We start from the raw sequence: 22,613 nt of genomic DNA, 5'->3' as shown, positions 1-22,613 counted from the left end.
GCTGAGGCAGGAGAATTGCTTGAACCTGAGAGACGGAGGTTGCAGTGAGCCGAGATCACACCACTGCACTCCAGCCTGGCACCTGGCGACACAGCGAGATGCTGTCTCAAAAAAAAAAAACTAAAGGAATGATGATAACAGGTCTGTGTTTTAGACAGTTAAGCAACAGCGGCGTGGAAGGTAGATGGGAGGAGGAGAGATCAGAGCAGTGTATCAGGGGTAGGGGATCAAAACTACAAGTCCTACCCCCAGGAACCTGTAAATACACAAAGCACTGCTTATAAATTCTAGGGAGTTATGGATACCCGCTTCCCCATAAAGCCCATCCATTTACACCAGGTTAAGTACCAACACCTTGAAGCCTGAGCATGCCTGGTATGTTTGAAGAACCCAAGGAAGACTGTCTAAAACAGAGCAAAGACAATAGTGAGAAGATAGGAGGTCAGAAAGGTAGGCAAATACCAGGTGATGTAGAGCTTTCTGGGTGTTTTCATCTGCTCAGCCTGCCATAACAAAATACCGTAGATTAGGTGACAGGATTTTTATTGTGAGTTCAGTTTTTCAGATCTGGAGGCTGGGGATTCCAAGATCAAAGTACCAGCCAATTCAATTTCAGGTGAGGACTCTTCCTAGCTTGGAAAGGCCACCTTCTCAATGTCATCACATGGCACTTCCCTCCTTCCATGCACTGGGGGAAGATCACTCTCTCTTACAAGGCCCTTAATCCCATCATGAGGACTACTCATGACCTTATCTAACCCTAGTTACCTCTGAGAAGCCCCATCTCTAAATACCGTAACACCGGAGTTAGGGCTTCAGCATATGAATCTGGGGGGACACATTCAGCCCATAACACTGCAGAAATACGTTGGACTTCATTCAGAGAAGGGAAGCCACTGAGGAAAGCCAAAAAGGGAGAAAGGTGTATTAAAGTGCTATCCAAAGAGCAAGTGGAAGTTTAGATCTAGGACTCAGTAGAGGGGTCTGGACTAGAGAGGTTTGCGAGTTGAACCCATGGGTGTAAATGAAACTGCCCAGGGATAGAGTACAAGAAAAAATGGGCTGGGCGCAGTGGCTCACACCTATAATCCCAGCACTTTGGGAGGCCAAGGCAGGTAGATCATGAGGTTAGGAGTTCAAGACCAGCCTGGCCAAGATGATGAAACCCCATCTCTACCAAAAATATAAAAATGTGGCAGGCGCCTGTAATCCCAGCTACTCAGGAGGCTGAGGCAGGAGAATCGCGTGAACCCAGGATGCAGAGGTTGCGGTGAGCCGAGATCACGCCATTGCACTCCAGCCTGGGTAACAAGAGCAAAACTCTGTCTCAAAAAAAAAAAACAGAGCACAGAGCAGGCAAAATAACAAAATTAAACAAAGCCTTGGGCCACCAGTAGTGGGATACTGTATAATCCTAATGCTGAGGTATCAGTTAAGGGAAGGACTAAGAAGTATTCATGGTGAAGCAGTTTCACTGGGGTTCAGGGAGAATAATACCAGTTGCAGTGAGGTGGGGAGTGAGGATATTAAGGAAGTTCCAGTTGTGAGTGTTGTCAACTTGTTTTAAACACTTCACTGGAAGGAAAGGAAGGAAAACAGACTAGCAGGGATATGAGATGGAAGGAGAGTGTTAATATGGGAAGGACTTGAGCTTGGTTATGTCAGGGCAAGACTTTCCAGTGGTGTGGTTATGAGGAAGAGGCAGCCTGCTAATGAGTTCAACTGGACAGCAGAGAGGAGGTAGCCAGGTGCAGGAGACAGCGCTAAAAAGGTAGTTAGCGGGGCCTTTAATCCCACCAACTAAGGAGTCTGAGGCAGGAGACTCACTTGAGGCCAGGAGTTCTAGGCTGCAGTAAGCCATGATGTTGGGAGTTCAAGACCAGCCAGACCCACAAGGAGAAGCTCTGTTGCTACTAAAAATACAAAAAACTAGCCAGGCGTGGTAGTGCATGCCCGCAATCCCAGCTACTTGGGAGGCTGAGGCAGGAGAATTGTTCGAACCCTGGAGCCAGAAGTTGCAGTGAGCTGAGATCGCACCACTGCACTCCAGCCTGGGCGACAAGAGCAAAACTGCGTCTCAAAAAAAAAAAAAAAAGAAAGAAAAGGAAAGGAAAAAAATGGGAAAAAAAATGGTTGGGAGGCCTTCGGAACAGCGTCGAGGAGGGAACTTCCCGGAGTCCCCAGCGCACAACCTCTGGGAGCTGGACACACCGGGACGGGCCTGGGTTGCCTCACCGAGTATGAAACCAGGAAGGCCTTCAAGTAAATTGTAGGGAGGTGATGCAAACGACTCAGAACTTCTGATCCTTGCTCCGTCTAAAGTAAAGTCAGTTACCATTTTTATTGAGTGCTTTCGGGGCGTTTCCATGATCTCACTGATTCAGCCGTCCTGTGATGAGTGCCAGCTCCCCGTTACATAAGAGGAAGTCAAAGCTCAAAGCCTGCCCGAAGTCACACAGCAACAAATCACGAGCCGTGATTCCAACCCAGGTCCCTCTGACCCGAGCCTGCTCTAAAGCTGTTCTGCCTGGGCTTTCCTCTCTCATAGGAACCGGAGGCCCCGCGCCAGCGCCGGGGTCCCGAGCTCCACGCTGGCTGTGTCAAGGCCACCCGCAAACACTGGCCCGACCCTCGCCTATACGAGGGAGGAACTAGACTCAAAAGCACACCTCCTCAACTGCGGCCAACGTCGCGCCGCGGACAGTCCGCCGCCCAGGCCAATTAGCGCCCGTCCTCAGGGCACCTCCCACCAAACCGCCTTCTGATTGGCTTCCTTTTCCCGTCGCGGCGTTGCCCTAGCAACCAGACTACTGGGACGCGGCGGCCTGGCCTTTAGGCCACGGACTGCCGAACCCTGGGGCTCTTCACCAGCCCAGCTCGCTTCCAGCACCATGTCGGTGCGGACGCTACCGCTGCTCTTCTTGAACTTGGGCGGGGAGATGCTTTACATCCTGGACCAGCGGCTGCGGGCCCAGAACATCCCGGGAGACAAGGCCCGCAGAGGTGAGAGGCCCCCGGCCCACTCAGCCAGACCCACAGCCCGCAGCCCGGCCCTCTCACCATCGCCCATCGCCCTAACACCCACAGCCAGACCCGCACCCCTACACACTTCACTCTTAGAACCAGGGACCTTTCTTACAAGCCACAAACCCCATCCAGTTGGAGCCCCTCAGGAGTCAAATCCCCCAAAAGCTTTTTTCACAGCAGAGGAATTTGATACTCCCAGTGGACCTTAGGGTGCCTCATCTTCCTAATTTCCCCATCTCTTAAAATGCGAGAGGTGATTTCCCAATCTCTTTTATCAATCAGTCCCTTCCAAATGTAGGAGTCCCAGCTACCCACCGTCTGGCATCATACCCCTTGCTAGTCCAAACACATCCTCTTTACCCTCAAGGAAGAGGTTCTGTTTGGTTTTTTGCGGGTTTTTTTGTTTTTGTTTTTGTTTGTTTGTTTATTTGAGACAGAATCCCACTCTGTCACCCAGGCTGGAATGTCGTGGCACAATCTCTGCTAACGGGGCAACCTCCACCTCCTAAATTCCAGCGATTTTCGTGCCTCAGCCTCCCCAGTAGCTGGGATTACAGGCATGCACCACTACCCCGGCAACTTTTTGTATTTTTAGTAGAAATGGGGTGTCGTCATGTTTCCCAGGCTGGTCTTGAATTCCTGGCCTCAAGTGATTGGCCCGCCTTGGCCGCCCCAAGTGTTGGGATTACAGGCGTGAGTCACCATGCTGGGTCCAGGTTCTGATTCTTCATTCCTTTATGGTAATATCTTTCCACATAAACTGGAGATTGGTCTTACACATGTTAGAAGCTATTTCTAGAAATTTGGGATTCTAAAATAATATAGCTAAATACGAAAAAGTAAGAAAGTTATAAATCTCTCTCCTCACAAGTATTGGAGGGCAATACAATTGTGAAAATAATTATATGAGAGCTTTGAAAATGCAAAATCTGGGCTGGGCTCAGTGGCTCACACCTGTAATCCCAGCACTTTGGGAGGCCAAGGCAGGCAGATCATGAGGTCAGGAGTTTGAGACCAGCTTGGCCTATATGGTGAAACCCCATCTCTACTAAAAATATAAAAACTGGCCGGGTGTGGTGGCTCACGCTTGTAATCCAAGCACTTTGGAGGCCAAGACGGGCGGATCACCTGAGGTCGGGAGTTCAAGACCAGCCTGACCAACACGGTGAAACGTCGTCTTAAAAACAAAATAAAACAAAACAAAAATTAGCTGGGCATGGTGGCGCACACCTGTAATCCCAGCTACTCAAGAGGCTGAGGCAGGAGAATTGCTTGAACCTGGGAGGCGGTGGTTGCAGTGAGCCGAGATCGCTCCATTGCACTCCAGCCTGGGCAACAGAGAAAGACTCCATCTCAAAAAAAAAAAAAAAAGAAAGAAAGAAAATGCAAAATCTGGCTCCTGTGGACACCACACTAATCCCCAGAAAAATGACGACTCAGAACACTCCGCCACTCTGTTCCTTTTCCTCTTTTCCTCCCTTCTCAGCAAAAAACTGCTTATACCAAATTTCCTAGATTAAGTATGAAGGAAATATTATATCTCAAAGCAGAGGAGGAAAAGTTGAAAAGGCAAATGATATGGCCACCAATGAGAACATTCTCTCCACTAATCTTTTTTTTTTTTTTTTTTTCTCTGAGATGGAGTTTCACTCTTGTTGCCCAGGTTGGAGTGCAGTGGCACGATCTCGGCTCACTGCAACCTCCTCCTCCCAGGTTCAAGCAATTCTCCTGCCTCGGCCTCCCGAGTAGCTGGGATTACAGGCACGCACCACCACGCCTGGCTAATTTTATATTGCCAGTAGAGATGGGGTTTCACCATGTTGGACAGACTGATTGCAAACTTCTTTTTTTTTTTTTTTGAGACGGAGTTTCGCTCTTGTTACCCAGGCTGGAGTGCAATGGCGCGATCTCGGCTCACCGCAACCTCCGCCTCCTGGGTTCAGGCAATTCTCCTGCCTCAGCCTCCTGAGTAGCTGGGATTACAGGCACGCGCCACCATGCCCAGCTAATTTTTTGTATTTTTAGTAGAGACGGGGTTTCACCATGTTGACCAGGATGGTCTCGATCTCTTGACCTCGTGATCCACCCGCCTCGGCCTCCCAAAGTGCTGGGATTACAGGCTTGAGCCACCGCGCCCAGCCTGATTTCAAACTTCTGACCTCAGGTGATCCACCCGCCTCAGCCTCCCAAAGTACTGGGATTACAGGTGTGAGCCACTGCGCCTGGCCCTCCATTAATCTTTGTATGCTCAATTAAAAATTGAACATACATATTCATATATTAACTATTGTGTGTATGTGACTGAGTCCAAGTTCATGCATAAAGAGCTAAAAAGGACTCCCTACAGCATACCCCCTCCATTCATTCAGCACATTGCAGCCAGTGAGCTTTCTAAAATGCTTATCTGTCCATACTTGCCCCTGCCTAAAACCCTTTGTCACCTTTCCACTGCCATCTGGGTTAAGACCAGTTCCTGCACAGGACATTTCAAGGCCCTTCCTAATCTGATCTCTGTCTTCCTCTGCAGTCCCGTCTTCCACCACTGCCTGCCTTCTATTTCAGAATAATACCAAACTGCTTGTAGATCTCCACCTAAACCATGTTTGTTTATGTTTCTCTGCTAGTAATTCCCATCCCTACAAATTATCTCCTTCAGGAAGCCTCCCTATATGCAGAAAGGGCCTGCACATGCTCCCATAGCACCCTGTGGTCCCATAGCACCCCATGCCTGCCTCTCGTGACCTTATCCCTGGCCATACTATACTGAAATGATCTGTGCATATGTCTGTCTCCCACTTGATTATCTTATTCGTCTTTATACTCCAACACCTACCGTAATTCCTAGACCAGAATAAATTAGTGATCAGTAAATGTTTGTTGAGCTGATTACCTAAATTGGCAGTTTTATCTAGCATTGTCATTTTTTCTTGGAGAAGATTCTGTTTTCCTTGGTGCCTGTGTGATCTGACTTCACTCAGGCTAGTGGCACCAATCAGGTAACATGCTGGCATCCTCAGACTGGTAGGTAGCCTGCATCTTGGAAGATAGTGTCAATTGGCAATTAAGAACATACTTTCTGGAGTCTTACAGACAGGGTTCCCAATTCCAGCTTCACCATTTAACTAATTGCATGACCTTCAGGTGTAACCTCTATAAACCTGTTTTTCCATAAAATGGTAAATAAATAAATAAATATATATATATATATATATATATATATATATATACATACACACCTTAAAGCAAAGTCATAAGGATTGAATGAAATAATGTATTTATTATGTTTAACAGAATGAGTAATAGGTATCTTTCAACAGGAGGTCTGGGCAAGGCCCTCTGAATACTATCGGACAGCTTTACCTTTAGGAGTTATAGCCTTTATTCTGGTTTTGCTAAATATGTTTTTAGGGAGTTTCAGCCATCTTGAGTAATTTACATTAGCACACTCATTCATTCCACAGTTTTTGATACAATGTCAAACACTATGTGAGGTACTAGATAGAGCCTGATGCAGCCCTTCTGGACGTTCACTGGAGGTAGGGCTATTGATCAGTCCACTCCAGTCACTGACTCTAAATGACAACAATCAACAATAAAATGATGAAAAATTAAGGACTTACTTTGTACCGAGGGCTCCTCTTAAACACCTGTTGTAATCCATAGGTAATATTACTGTCCCCATTTTACAGATGGAGAAACTAAGACTAATTTGCCCAGAGTTACATGGCTGGTAGGAGGAAAAGTAAAGGATTTGAGCCCAGGGCATCAGGCTTCAAAGCTCGTACTCGGCCAGTGTCCCCAAAACCACTATACTCTGCTGCCATACCTCGGGAACAATATCAGAATCTTTGTGGGGGTTGGTAGGTCGGGAGGAGCGGGAGGAGTTTGAAAAATATATACCCAAGATACTCACTGATTTTATCAAAGTAATGACAGAAAGTAGTTGGCTAATGGAGCTTTGTAGAAGATAGCTTGAGATAGGGTAGAGAACATAGGATTCAAAGAGCTGAGAAACACTCTTCCACCAGTTCCACCATTTTGAGTTGTGTGGCTGCTGGAGCGGGAACCCCTGTAACAGATCCCTGTACACAGGAGCCTATAAAACACTAAACTTGGTAAACTAGTCCTCTTCGAAGCTTTGAATGGAAATCATATTTCTTCTAGATGTTTTCATGATCTTATCCAACTAATTGGTCTCCTGGAGGCCATCCCTGTTCCCACAAGGCCAAGGCAGATGTTGCAGCTTCCCCCCCCTCCCCCACAACGCAGCCTCTAGTTTAGCATTCAACAGAAAGGAAGTACTCGCTCTGTGGGGCAACCATCGAGTGTTGCATATTGAATGTTGTCTCCTGTTTTAAGCAATAGCGAGAATAATAAAAGCTACCTTTGCCTCTTAAAAATATTTATAAGTGCCGGGCGCGGTGGCTCAAGCCTGTAATCCCAGCACTTTGGGAGGCCGAGACGGGTGGATCACGAGGTCAAGAGATCGAGACCAACCTGGTCAACATGGTGAAACCCCGTCTCTACTGAAAAAAAAATACAAAAAATTAGCTGGGCATGGTGGCATGTGCCTATAATCCCAGCTACTCAGGAGGCTGAGGCAGGAGAATTGCCTGAACCCAGGAGGCGGAGGTTGCGGTGAGCCGAGATCGCGCCATTGCACTCCAGCCTGAGTAACAAGAGCGAAACTCCGTCTCAAAAAAAAAATATATAAGTAAGACCTTTTTTTTTTTTCTTTTGAGACAGTCTCACTCTGTTGCCAGGCTGGAGAGCACTGGCGTGATCTCGGCTCACTGCAGTCTCTGCTTCCCGGGTTCAAACAATTCCCCTGCCTTAGCATCCCGAGTAGCTGGGACTACAGGCATGCACCACCATGCCTGGCTAATTTTTTGCATTTTAGTAGAGACGGCATTTCACCATGTTGGCTGGGATGGTCTCAATCTCTTGACCTCGTGATCCACTTGCCTCGGCCCCGCAAAGTGCTGGGATGACAGGTGTGAGCCACCACGCCCGGCCCAAGACCTTATTATATTTTGTTTACGTTCCTCATTTTACAGGAGCGGAAACTGAGGCATATGGCCACAAAGTGATCTTTCCAAGACATGCCAATCACAGTGTAGTACGAGCAAGCAAAGGGCAGTGAGACTCTGTTTTTATTTTTCTAGTTTCAGTTTAACAACTAGCTCTGAATAGCCTTGAGCCTGCCCCCACTCAAAAGAGAACTAAAGTGGAGTTGTCATAAGTAAGTCATCTGGAGAAATAATAGAAAAATAGGGTGTTTCTCTTCCCTGGATTCTCAGGAGGAAAGGAGTGGGGAGCACACAGCACTACAGAGACCCCTGCTGACGCTCAGCCTGCTTGCCTTCAGGAGCATCTGCCAGTTCCATTTTATCAGTGAGAGTCACTGTCCTTCTGAGCTGACCCCCTTGCAGCACCACTACTCCCAAATACACCTGCACGGGGATTAAAACTCCACCTCCAGGCCGGGCGCGGTGGCTCAAGCCTGTAATCCCAGCACTTTGGGAGGCCGAGGCGTGCGGATCACGAGGTCAAGAGATCGAGACCATCCTGGTCAACATGGTGAAATCCCGTCTCTACTAAAAATACAAAAAATTAGCTGGGCATGGTGGCGCGTGCCTGTAATCCCAGCTACTCGGGAGGCTGAGGCAGGAGAATTGCCTGAACCCAGGAGGCGGAGGTTGCGGTGAGCCGAGATCGCGCCATTGCACTCCAGCCTGGGTAACAAGAGCGAAACTCCGTCTCAAAAAAAAAAAAAAAAAAAAACTCCACCTCCCTGAATTCCCACAAGTCTATCACACTAGACCACCAGTTATATAAATGCCGCAGAGGCCGGGCCCAGTGGCTCATGCCTATAATCCCAGCACTTTGGGACACTGAGGCGGACAGATCACCTGAGGTCAGGAGTTCAAGACCAGCCTGGCCAACAGGTTGAAAACCCATCTCTACAAAAAATACAAAAATTACCCAGGCGTGGTGGCACATGCCTGTAATTCCAGCTACCCGGGAGACTGAGGCAGAAGAATCACTTGAACCTGGGAGGCAGAGGTTGCAGTGAGCCAAGATCCTACCACTGCACTCCAGCCTCGATGACAGAATGAGACTCTGTCTCAAAATAAATAAACAAACAAACAAAAAAAAGCCACAGAAAGATAGATGTGGACATTGTACCAAAGAAAACAGTAAGGCCGGGCGCGGTGGCTCAAGCCTGTAATCCCAGCACTTTGGGAGGCCAAGGCGGGTGGATCACGAGGTCGAGAGATCGAGACCATCCTGGTCAACATGGTGAAACCCCGTCTCTACTAAAAATACAAAAAATTAGCTGGGCATGGTGGTGCGTGCCTGTAATCCCAGCTACTCAGGAGGCTGAGACGGGAGAATTGCCTGAACCCAGGAGGCAGAGGTTGCGGTGAGCCGAGATCACGCCATTGCACTCCAGCCTGGGTAACAAGAGCGAAAAAAAAACTCCGTCTCAAAAAAAAAAAAAAAAAAAAAAAAGAGATTGAGACCATCCTGGTCAACAAGGTGAAACCCCGTCTCTACTAAAACTACAAAAAAAATTAGCTGGGCATGGTGGCGCGTGCCTGTAATCCCAGCTACTCAGGAGGCTGAGGCAGGAGAATTGCCTGAACCCAGGAGGCGGAGGTTGCGGTGAGCCGAGATTGCGCCATTGCACTCCAGCCTGGGTAACAAGAGCAAAACTCCATCTCAAAAAAAAAAAAAAAAAGAAAGAAAGAAAACAGTATATACCAAACTCTTGGTGCTGCTCTCCCAGTATTTTCTTTTCAAAAGCCCATGATTCTTGAGGGAGGAAGATGATGAATTTTCCCAGAGGAATGTGACCTTGCAATGGAAACCCTTTGCAGCTGGTTAGGACATGGCACTGGGCATGCTCTCACACTGCTCAGCTGGGAGCTGTTGATATAAATGCATTGAAGCCATGGATATGCTTCAATTATAACTTCAGAAATCGCCCCTAGTGCCACAATCTGGTGGCAAATATTTCCAAAAGAAACAATTAATTACACAATGGTTTGGGGGGGATTTTTTTGTTTTTGAGATAGAGTGTGGCTCTGTCACCCAGGCTGGAGTACAGTGGTACAATTTCTACTCACTGCAACCTTCACCTCTTGGGTTCAAGAGATTCTCCTGCTTCAGCCTCCCAAGTAGCTGGGACTACAGGTGCACACCTCCACACCCGGCTAATTTTTGTATTTTTTGGTACAGATGGAGTTTCACTATGTTGGCCAGGCTGGTCTCAAACGCCTGACCTCCAGTGATCTGCCTGCCTCGGTCTCCCAGAGTTCTGAAATTACAGGCATGAGCCACTGTGCCTGGCCAAAATGTTTTGTTTTGTTTTTTTTCAGATGGAGTTTCGCTCTTATTACCCAGGCTGAAGTGCAATGCCGCGATCTTGGCTCACTGCAACCTCCACCTCCTGGGTTCAGGCAATTCTGCCTCAGCCTCCTGAGTAGCTGGGATTACAGGCACGTGCCACCATGCCCAGCTGATTTTTTGTATTTTTAGTAGAGACGGGGTTTCGCCATGTTGACCAGAATGGTCTCTCTTGACCTCGTGATCCACCCGCCTTGGCTTCCCAGAGTGCTGGGATTACAGGTGTGAGCCACGGCGCCCGACCCAAAATGTTTTAAAATACAGATGTGTATAGAACTTTTTTATCTGGGGTGGTTTTTCGAGATTGAAATCTCTGCAAAAAATGAAGGAAAGGAAAAATGTCATCTTTCATCTTTTATGGGTGGCGTCTAATGCCCCTCAGTAGAGGAAGCAGAACTTGAAGAGAAGCCAGCTAAGCATTTGATGTGTGTTAGGCATTTATCCCCACAATAGGCCTGTGAGGTAGGTGCTATTATGATCCCTGTTTTACAAATGAAACTGAGGCTAAACAGGTTGCTTGACGTTTATATAGCTAGTAAGTAGAGCCATGTTTCAACCCACAGTCTTGACTCTTACCGATTTCTCTAGCCAACTGCATTTTTCCTTATTCGGTCTCCTCTTGGGATCTCCCCGACTGCCTTTGTCCTCAGCAGCTTTCTTTATAGTGGTGCTATCATTATTCCTTTCTTTTTACATGGAAATCATGCATCTATATATATATAAAGTAAAACAGAAACAAACGCTGACATGTTTTCCTTTTAATTCACATTTCAAGTTTTCTAATTTAAGCAGTTCCATCTGTACTCTACAAAGGGAAATCTTACATTAATAAAAATAACAAAAAATTTAAAAACCTCAGATTGTACACAAAGAAACTCTTTTCTCTGCCTGTTCTTGGAATTATTCTTCCTCATGGAGGCTAGCATCTTTAAAAGCCTGTTACTGAATGATATGTTTTCTCGTAGCATTAGAGAGCACGATTTCTTGAGCCTTTCAAGATGAACCACAGGATAGCTAATCCTCCTGTTTACGCTTTTAGCCCACTCCCTATAAGACATAGCCTTTCTTGAGCTTTTTTGAAATAGGCTGTTTATTCATCATCCTTTTAAAGGTTTCAGATAGAAGGCAGTGTGTTCACTTTAGACATTAAATACAAACGTGAAAAGTCTCATAGATAAGGTCATTGAAATTGGTATGTTTAAAGCCTCCTCGAAAATAATGTTCTTGCTTCATGAACTGGTGTTTTCTCTTTATATGCTTCATGTAGATGAATGGACAGAGTTGGACAGAAAACGAGGTATGCTATCTCCGGGCTGCATGTACTCAGTCTGCATCCACAGGTTCACTCAGGCCTTTATCAGCAGGGTTTAAAGTGGGACCACTCGAAATAGTTCAAAGTCAGAAAACAGGCATGAGTTTGTATTTAGCTGAGATATTGGCTATACATTTGAATCTTTTACTTAAGAGAAATAAATACAGCGTTTAAGATGAAAACTAAGCAAACTGACCAAAAAGCCACACTGTACCTGAGGGATCTGTCTCCTTTTCTCAGTTCCAAGCTTTGTAGGGACAGCTAGGGCAATAGCTATACTTTGGGGTGTGTCATCCTATTTGGTAGTCCTTAAAACAACTTTAAGTGTCACATAACCAAAGAACTGTCCTTCGACATGAGTGACCCTCCCAGAGCCATTCTCCTAAGTACACAGAGCAACCAAGAAAAACTGAAGCATGTAACTAACTGCATGACTGCCAGGACTGTGGGCAGAAGGCATGACATCATGCATGCAGTGTGGCGTCGTCATGCGAAAGCTTCAGTTTCCCCTTACCTACTACAAGCAGCAAACCTGAAAAAGTTGTCAACTCCTCAGAATAAAGTCTTAGACTTTCTCAGCCTTTAAATATCTCAGGTACCTTCTGTCATTTGACATTTGGGTGTGGTTTGTGCCTATCATCAGCCATACTCTTCAGTATTTTAAATGCTCTCACCATACCCAGTATGCTGAGAAGATAGCCTATATAATATTTAAGAGGCTGGGCTCAGTGGCTTATGCCTATAATCCCAGCATTTTGGGAACTGGAGGCAGGAGGATCACTTGAGGTCAGGAGTTCGAGACCAGCCTGGCGAACATGGTAAAAACTGTCTCTACTAAAAATACAAAAATTAGCCAGGCATGGTGGCAGGCATTTATAATCCCAGTTACTTGAGAGGCTGAGGCAGGAGAATCGCTTGAACCTGGGAGGTGAAGGTTTCAGTGAGCTGAGATCATGGCACTGCACTCTAGCCTGGGCAACAGTAAGACACCGCTTCAAAAATAATAATAATATTTAAGAACACAGGCATTAAAATCAAACGACCTCATTCTAATTTCAGGTCCATCACTAGCTGTGTGACCTTGGACTTTAAACTCTATGATTCAGTTTTCCTCCTTAATAGAATAAGGATAATACAGAACTTGAGGATAAGTGGTAGGGGGCGGGGGGAAGAATGAGGATAATAATTCAGAATTGACTTGCAGTTTAAATAAGATAATGCATACAAAGTTCTAAGCCCAGTGCCTGGGACATAGAAAAGATTCACACATGGGAACTATTCAGGAGGGTTTCCTCTCTTTTAATTCTTGGCTCCAGATTTCTTATTTCCATTAACAAGCCAATTTAGAGCAGAGGTAATTGGTAAAAACTTGATTGCTTTCATCAAGATAATTATTTCATCTTACCAGGCTTGAAGAAAAGCCCAATTGAAGTGCTTGATACACTTTTATTATATTTCACAACCATCATTTGACACTTCTCCTTCAGCAATTTTTGACCTACCCCATGATGCATTGCAGAATTTCAGGTGTGAAGTGTGGATTTTTGAGGGCTTTTCATATACATAATTGAATAATTGAAAAGTATTTTAACAGAAGTGTTCAAAAATAATGAACAGAAACTGACTTCATAATCTGAACCCAAGACTAGAGGCTTGCCATGTGAAGAAACTAATTACCAGCTTTCTGAAACTCCAGTGAAAAAACCCTTGCCTCCCCTGCCTTAGTCTCTTCTGATCAAATCTGGCTCCTGGTATATTCCTGCCTCTTGAGAAGTATGCAGAACTCATTTGCATGCCAAAAACCAACACTTAGACTAATGGGTGGGTCTGATTAAAACTATTTCTTCAGGGATGTTAGGGTGAAGGGAAAAAATAACAAAATTGTTTAAAAACCTGTTTCTCAGGTTTAACTTAAAGATGATGTGCTGCTTCTCTAGGGCAAGGATAACATCTCCTTTTTCATGCCTGTGGTGTTGATTTCAGTGTCTGGTACGTAATAGATCTGCCTCAACCAAGGGCTGGGTGAAGCAAACTGCAAGACAAAAACACATTAACGTGTGCCTCCATCTTCTTTCCAAAGAACGAAATGAGAAGAGGGGGCCCTAGGTGTCCTGGCCCAACCATTAAACTGCCATTTCCTCTTTGGGGACATTTGCACTCACTGCTCTGCCTGCAAAGACAGACCCTGCCATCCTCTTGCCAGCAGGTGAACTGTCCTGCAAGCTCTTGTGCCAGGAGCCATGGTGCTGCAAAGCTTCTTCACTTCCTGAGGCAAAGGCTTCATTTTGTTTTTCACTTTGCCCAAGTAGCTAACAATCACCTTGGGGTATTCTTCGTCCAGAACTGATTTATCTGGGTCTAAGGTATTTTCCTCACTCCAAATAAGGGCTCAAAGACCCCAGAGAAATGACTCGGCATCTAGGTGAGCAGTAGCTCATTGTAAGCATTAACCTAACCAGAGTTGATGTGATGCTTTAACTTGAATTCTTCTTTGGCACTCCTCCCTGGCTTACATAAGTCTGTGGAAAATTCTTCATATTCCTTCTTTTGAGGATGTATGTGTGGCTTTTCAGTTGTGCCTGTTTTCTTGCAAATGCTGCATTTTATGTAGGCTATGGTAAGGAAAGGGTCAGAAAACCCAGTTTATTGCAGGTTCTTTCTTATTGGTCAGGCATGAGGCAGAGCTGAAAGAGTTCTGTGTCCCTCTGAGCTGTCCACTCTGGGGAAATGTTAGGGCACATCAAGGGCAAGCTGTGGTGGTTTGAAATTGCCAGATGTCAGGGACACCCTGTGTTGGTAATGGATTTGGTTCTTCCTCACTATAATAGGAAGTAATAGGAACAGTCTAGAGCAGGTGTCCCCAAACTACGGCCCGCAGGCCGCATGAGGCCACCTGAGGCTATTTATCCGCCCCCCCTCCGCCCCCCCACACACACTTCAGGAAGGGGCACCTCTTTCACTGGTGGTCAGTGAGAGGAGCACAGTATGTGGCGGCCCTCCAACGGTCTGAGGGACAGTGAACTGGCCCCCTGTGTAAAAAGTTTGGGAACGCTTGGTCTAGAGTAAAAGCTAAAGGTCAAGTGTGAGTTTAGCATTTCTGTAAGGAACCATAGTCAGTTCATTTGTGTCACTGGGTGTGTGTGGGGGGGTGGGGGGTGTATACCCTCTCCCCTCTCTCTGTAGCCCTTCCACTTGAGATTTAAGTACAACGAGTCCTCAGCTCCCTCTTCCTCCATAGAATGCATTGAAATGCTTTAAATTACTGGCCTGAACCCTCAGGGTACTTCTTCTGTCAATTGCTTACAGGTAGAGAGTACCTAAAATAATCACTTCACTGCTCCACCTTGCCTCTGCTCTAAAGATGCATGGCCACAGACAATCATCTGGAGTAACCTTTGTGTTCAGCAAAAGAAGGAAGAATTTCCATAATTCAGTAATAACCACTCATGTTTAATAAGTGACTTGGTATAATTATTTTAAGTAACCCAGTTTTCTTTCAGATTTGAATTTCTTTTTTTTCTTTTTTTTTTTTTTTTTTTTGATACGGGGTTTCGCTTGTTACCCAGGCTGGAGTGCAATGGCGCGATCGGCTCACCGCAACCTCCGCCTCCTGGGTTCAGGCAATTCTCCTACCTCAGCCTCCCGAGTAGCTGAGATTACAGGCACGCACCACCATGCCCAGTTAATTTTTTGTATTTTTAGTAGAGACGGGGTTTCACCATGTTGACCAGGGTGGTCTCAATCTCTTGACCTTGTGATCCACCCGCCTCGGCCTCCCAGAAGTGCTGGGATTACAGGTGTGAGCCGCCGCGCCCGGCCTCAGATTTGAATTTCTGTAAGTGTATATTAGTATCCACATATGCTCACATTTAGGCCAGGATAACTGGTTTAATTAAGGATAATCTATGTTCAGCCATGTCTGTTCCTATTTCTCATACCTGAGGGTTTTCCTGGCCCTTAACTAGTGATATTTTATTCAGTAGTGCAAAATATCTAGATGAATGAAGACTTGAAACTATAGACACTTTGGTTTTCACACTTCTTTCTCACCAGAGGGAAACTTTCCATTTGAACAACAGTGTGAGATACAGCACTATACTGTAATATCAATATTACAGATCAAATGTGGAAAGTAAGGCATTCAAAAATGGTGCTATTCAAAGTACATGTCTCGTGCAGACATCACAAGGGTTTTAATCTCTAACCAGTGGATAGACTTGTCTATTTTCATGAGATGTTATTAAGAGTCATTGTTGCGCCGGGCGCGGTGGCTCAAGCCTATAATCCCAGCACTTTGGGAGGCCGAGGCGGGTGGATCACGAGGTCAAGAGATCGAGACCATCCTGGTCAACATGGTGAAACCCCGTCTCTGCTAAAGGTGCAAAAAATTAGCTGGGCATGGTGGCGCGTGCCTGTAATCCCAGCTACTCAGGAGGCTGAGGCAGGAGAATTGCCTGAACCCAGGAGGCGGAGGTTGCGGTGAGCCGAGATCGCGCCATTGCACTCCAGCCTGGGTAACAAGAGCGAAACTCCGTCTCAAAAAAAAAAAAAAAAAGAGTCATTGTTGGTCCCATTTTTATAATATTTAATGTTAATTTAAAATGTTTAGATTTGCTTTTTAAAATTATAGGAATTTCTTTCTTTCTTTCTTTCTTTTTTTGACAGGATCTCCTGTTGCCTAGGCTGGAGTGCAGTGGTACAATCAGAGCTCACTGCAGCATTGCATTCCTGGGTTCAAGTGATCCTCCTGTCTCAGCCTCCAGGCCCTGGCACCACACCCAGCAAATTGTCTTCAATTTTTTGTAGAGATGGACTAACTATGTTGCCCAGGCTGATCTCAAACTCCTGGCCTCAAGTGATCCTCCAGCCTTGGCCTCCCAAAACACTGGGATTTAGGCATGAGCCTGTACACCCAGCCAGTAATCTTTTTTAAATAAAGAAGAAATATTCCCCTTACCATCAAGTGAGATAATATTTATTTAAATAGTTTATAATCTCCGAACCACAACACATTGGTGCCTTGTCATCATTTATGTCTGCCCCGAAATGGCATCATATGGCATCATAAAGCACTCTCACAGCCCTGCTTTCTACCAAGACACCTGTGTGGTGCCCACAGGGAGCTGATCTCACCAGCCACACAGCATCCAATTCTGTACTATATACACTTGGCTCCTGTACCCATACACAAACAGCATTTCGAGATAGGCTTGCTTCAGTACCTTGCTCAGCTGTATTCTCTCTTGTCTCTGCAGTTCTGAATGACATCATCTCAACCATGTTCAACAGAAAGTTTATGGAGGAATTATTCAAACCTCAAGAGCTCTACTCTAAGAAGGCCCTGAGGACTATCTATGAGCGCCTGGCCCATGCCTCCATTATGAAACTGAACCAGGCCAGCATGGATAAGGTGAGCAGACAGCTGCCTTTGTCATTTTGGTTGCATTTTTTTGTAGCTTTTGTGGTTGCTCATAGACTGGGCTCGCAGGAGATGATGTATGCAGTGGTTCCATGCAAGAAGCAGGCATGTGTAAATACTAGTAGTTGTTGAATTTTGGAGTTGGGAAAGACCTCAGAAATCATCCATAACAACCTCTGTGTTGTTTATGTCATTCCACCTGCCCAAAGAGAGTGCTGGGTTTTATTTGCTTGTTTGTTTTTGAGACAGGGTCTCACTCTGTTATCCAGGCTGGAGTGCAGTGGTACAGTCATAGCTCACTGCAGCCTTGGTCTCCCAGGCTCAAGCATTTCTCCTGCCTCAGACTCCCAAGTAGCTGGGACTACCGGCACATGCCACCACAGTGACTAATTTTTTAATTTTTGTAGAGACAGGGTCTCACTTTGTTGCCAAGACTGGTCTCGAACTCCTGGGCTCAAGCGATCCTCATGCCTCAGTCTCCCAAAGTGCTAGGATTACAGGTGTGAGCCACTGCACCTAGACAAGAGTGCTGGCTTTTATGCCCGTATTTATGAACCCCAGGAACACATCCCTTAACACAATAAAAGCACTCAACCCTGGCTGGGCGTGGTAGCTCACACCTATAATCCCAGCACTTTGGGAGGCCTGAGGCAGGCAGATCACTTGAGGTCAGGAGTTTGAGACCAGCCTGGCCAACATGGTAAAACCCAATTTCTACTAAAAATACAAAACTTAGCTGGGCATGGTGGTGGGCGCCCGTAATCTCAGCTACTCAGGAGGCTGAGGCACGAGAATCACTTGAACCCAGGAGGCGGAGGTTGCAATGAGATGAGATCACACCACTGCACTCCAACCTGGGTGACAGAGTAGGACTTTGTCTCAAAAATAAATAAATAAAAATTTTTTTAAAAAAGCACTCAACCCGCCGGGCGCGGTGGCTCAAGCCTGTAATCCCAGCACTTTGGGAGGCCGAGGCGGGTGGATCACGAGGTCAAGAGATCGAGACCATCCTGGTCAACATGGTGAAACCCCGTCTCTACTAAAAATACCAAAAATTAGCTGGGCATGGTGGCACGTGCCTGTAATCCCAGCTCCTCAGGAGGCTGAGGCAGGAGAATTGCCTGAACCCAGGAGGTGGAGGTTGCGGTGAGCCGAGATCGCGCCATTGCACTCCAGCCTGGGTAACAAGAGCGAAACTCCGTCTCAAAAAAAAAAAAAAAAAAACCACTCAACCCTAAAACTTTAATTCTGCCTCATTCCTCACAGATCTCAGCTCTACCATGCAGAAACCAGATATTTTTTAGAGCAAGTTAAAAAACAGTCTTTACTCGTAAAGTGAATATATCTATTTCTTTGGGAAACAAATTATTAGAATGCTGATTCTTTAAGTAATAATTCCTTCAAGAATATATCTACCTCTGAATAATAATAATAATTCTACATAAATGGCAAGGGACAGACAAGTCTGTTTGGAAGAATTCTATATGATTTATGCATATACTCTGCCTTGAGGGAGGGAGAGTGTAACTCCCCACTACTTAGGTGGGGGCTGCACTTCAAAGAGTACCGTATGGGAAGGAGGGAAGAAATAGTTAGCTTTACAGTAGAGAAACTTGATAAACTACCCCAACCAGATGGTCAAGGTCAGCATCAACAGTGATGAGTCATGTTGCCAGTATGTACCCTGACATGATGTGATACAAATGGTGCTTCACTTCTGTGGTCTTCCTTCCCGAAATTCAGAACCCCAGACTAACCGTAAGAAAAACATCACACAGGGCCGGGCGCGGTGGCTCAAGCCTGTAATCCCAGCATTTTGGGAGGCCGAGGTGGGTGGATCACGAGGTCAAGAGATCAAGACCATCCTGGTCAACATGGTGAAACCCCATCTCTACTAAAAATGCAAAAAAAAAATTAGCTGGGCTTGGTGGCGCGTGATTGTAATCCCAGCTACTCAGGAGGCTGAGGCAGGAGAATTGCCTGAACCCAGAAGGCGGAGGTTGCGGTGAGCCGAGATCGCGCCATTGCACTCCAGCCTGGGTAACAAGAGCGAAGCTCTGTCTCAAACAAAACAAAACAAAAAAATCATACAAATACTGTCAGTCAGTCATGCTTACAAAATACCTGACCAGTACTCAAAACTGTCAAGGTCACCAAAATCAAGGAAAGTCAGAGAAACTCACAGCTAAGAAGAGCCCAAGGACACATGACAATGGAATATAATGTTGTGTTCCAAAAAAAAAAATCCCTGGCTGGGATTTTGGAACGGAAATAGGATGTTAGGGGGAAAATAATGAAATCTTTAAAGTTTGGTTTTTAGTTAATTTAAAATATAATAATAATTGCTTTATAGCTTCCTCCATTACGTGAATGAGGACTACCAGGCACAGCATCTTGTGGCTCTAATTACAGCACTTTGGGATTGAGGCCAGGAATTTAAGACCAGCTTGGGCAACACAGCAAGACCCAATCTCTACAAAAATTTTTTTTTTTTTTTTTTTTTTTGAGACAGAGTTTTGCTCTTGTTACCCAGGCTGGAGTGCAATGGCACGATCTCAGCTCACCGCAACCTAACCTCCGCCTCCTGGGTTCAGGCAATTCTCCTGTCTCAGCCTCCTGAGTAGCTGGGATTACAGGCATGCACCACCATGCCCAGCTAATTTTTTGTATTTTTAGTAGAGACGGGGTTTCCACCTTGTTGACCAAGGTTGGTCTCAATCTCTTGACCTCGTGATCCACCCACCTCGGCCTCCCAAAGTGCTGGGATTACAGGCTTGAGCCACCGCGCCCGGCCAAAAAAAATTTTTAAAGGCTGGGTACAGTGGCTTATGCCAGTAATCCCAGCACTTTGGGAGGCCAAGGCAGGAGGATCGTTTGAGCCCAGGAGTTCAAGACCAGCCTTGGCAATATAGCCAGACCCTGTCTCTAAAAAAATAGAAAGAAAAAATTTTTAAATCATGATGACTGATGGTGGAAGTTAGATTTGCAGAATTAGCACTTACTTATTACTAGTACTTAGAAGACTCAGGGAGACAGACTGCCTTTAACTGCGCCCTCTTACCTCTTGCCACTTACCTTTGGAAAGTTACTTTACCTCTCTGAGCCTCCATTTTCTCATCTGTAAAATGGGGATAATAAATGCTAATTCATCAATTATTGGGAGGATTAAGTGAGAAACATACCTAGGCCTGGCATGTAGCTGTTCAATAAATATTAATTATCTTTTCAGTTCTGCTTGCCATTCTCTCTCTGCCTTTAAAAAAGTTTAGAAACTAAGCACAGTAGCTCACGCCTGTAATCCAGCTCTTTGGGAGTCCCAGGTGGAAGGATCACTTGAGCCCGGGAGTTCAAGACCAGCCCAGGCAACATAGCAAAAAACCATCTCTAATATTTTTTTTAACATATTTTACAAAACTATAGTGAGACCTCATCTCTACTAAAAATTAAAAGAACTTACTGGGCACAGTGGCACACAGCTGCAGTCCCAACTACTCAAGAGGCTGAGACGGGAAGACAGCTTGAGCAGGGGAGGCTGGGGCTTCAGTGAGCTGTGTTCACGCCTCTGTACTCCAGCCTGGGTAACAGAGTGAGACCCCCATGTCAGAAAGAAAGAAAGAAAAGAAAAGGAAGTTTAAATTTCCACAGTGGAAGGACACAGAACTTAAAATAAAAAAAACTGAGTTCAAGCCTTAGCTCTACCAGTTACTAGCTGTGAGACCCAATTTACTGAAATACTCTGAACTGTCATTCCTTCATCTTATACCTGTTTTTATCTTTTATTTCTAGCATGGTGTCCTATATACGAGCACTTAATGTTTGATAATGATGGCAGAGAGTCTCAAATCTCTATCTCCAGTATTGTACTTTCCCTACCCCCATGCACACACACCAGGCTATTCCTGTTTTCTGGTGGGGGTTTATTTTGTTTTATTTTTTTGAGAGAGAGTCTTGCTCTGTCATCCAGGCTGGAGTGCAGTGGCACTGACTCAGCTCACTGCAACATCTACCTCCCGGGTTCAAGTGATTCTCCTGCCTCAGCCTCCCTAGTAGCTGGGATTACAGGCATGCACCACCACACCTTGCTAATTTTTTGTATTTTTAGTAGAGATGGAGTTTCACCATGTTGGCCAAGCTGGTCTCAAACTCCTGACTTAGTGATCTACCCGCCTCAGCCCCCCAAGGTGCTGGGATTACAGGCGTGAGCAACCACGCCTGGCCGGCTGTTCTGGTTGTATGCCACCTTCTTTTTGTTTTTAATAAAAGATGGGGCTTCACCATGATGGCCAGGCTGGTCTTGAACTCCTGGCCTCAGGTGATCCACCCACCTCGGCCTCCCAAAGTGCTAGGATTACAGGCGTGAGCCACCATGCCTGGCTGTATGCCACCTTCCAAGTGGAAGTGTTTGGTTGTATTAGGAGAAATGGGATGATGTAGAGGGATCCTGGCAAGTGCCTTAGAATCTGCTAGTCCTGAGGTCATATATCATCCTGCATTTACCAGCAATGTGAAATTAAGTAAGTTTCCTCATTTTTAAACTGGGCTAATACCTAACACATAGAGTTCTTGTGAAGAATAAATGAGATCAAATGAGGTAATATATATACATGTGCTTGGCACGACACTCAAATGGTAGTTTAACTTTCAGTCCTGCCCCAGACATGTCCATAAGTTAACTGTCCATCTTCTCTCCTGGCTCCTCTGCTCCCACATCCCCTAGATGTTCTTTCCTCCATCAACAGCATCATTCCGGCCAGGCGCAGTGGCTCACGCCTGTAATCCCAGCACTTTAGGAGGCTGAGGCAGGCAGATCCCAAGATCAAGTGATTGAGACCATCCTGGCCAACGTGAAACCCTGTCTCCACTAAAAATACAAAAATTAGCTGGGTGTGGTGGCCCATGCCTGTAGTCCCAGTTGGACGCTGAAGCAGGAGAATCACTTGAACCCCAGAAACAGAAGTTGCAGTAAGCCGAGATCATGCCATTGTACTGCAGCCTGGGAAACAGAGTGAGACTCATCTCAAAATAATACTAATACTAATAATAGCATAATTCTTCCCCATCAGCACAAGGCTGAAAAGGCTGCATTCCTTCTGGACCACCCCCATCATCATCCCGCAAATCCAGGCAGTCACTGCCTGCTGACAGCTTTTCCTTATAAATATGGTGTGATCCTTTCCCTGACTCTCCATTCCCACTATCTTTTTCCCAAGCCTTAAGTCTGGATTACTCCAACAGCATTTCTTTCATTCCTGCCATCAGTAGATAATTACTGTAATCCTTTTAGGAGCCAGGTGCTAGCTACTCTCCCTAACCCATCTCTCCCTTCCCTCACATCTCATGGTTGCCAGACCTCATTCAGGCACCACTGTGATGATGTCAGCTCAAACAACTAACCCCCTAACTTCTACCACATCTAGTCGAAATTGTTTTGCCTCTCTCTCT

At 45.8% G+C, this 22,613-nt stretch overlaps 1 protein-coding gene across 4 annotated transcripts in view; it reads left to right on the top strand.

The window, feature by feature from the left end:
• Positions 1–2,779: 2,779 nt before the first annotated feature.
• The window catches only part of OSCP1 (organic solute carrier partner 1), a 37,182-nt gene continuing 17,348 nt past the window's right edge, over positions 2,780–22,613 (top strand). The window contains exons 1-3 of one of the 4 annotated variants that reach the window (XM_074380528.1): positions 2,780–3,003; positions 11,708–11,737; positions 17,008–17,162. In XM_074380528.1, the coding sequence (XP_074236629.1) occupies positions 2,892–3,003; positions 11,708–11,737; positions 17,008–17,162 (297 nt within the window). In that variant the 5' untranslated portion in view covers positions 2,780–2,891. The remainder of the gene's footprint in view (positions 3,004–11,707; positions 11,738–17,007; positions 17,163–22,613) is intronic. The other 3 variants (XM_074380527.1, XM_003937495.4, XM_010348071.2) reach the window with 3 other exon arrangements.

Source organism: Saimiri boliviensis, chromosome 11 (assembly GCF_048565385.1).
Source record: "Saimiri boliviensis isolate mSaiBol1 chromosome 11, mSaiBol1.pri, whole genome shotgun sequence".
In the NCBI taxonomy this organism is placed as follows: domain Eukaryota; kingdom Metazoa; phylum Chordata; class Mammalia; order Primates; family Cebidae; genus Saimiri; species Saimiri boliviensis.
This window is presented reverse-complemented; position numbering and strand designations above follow the sequence as displayed.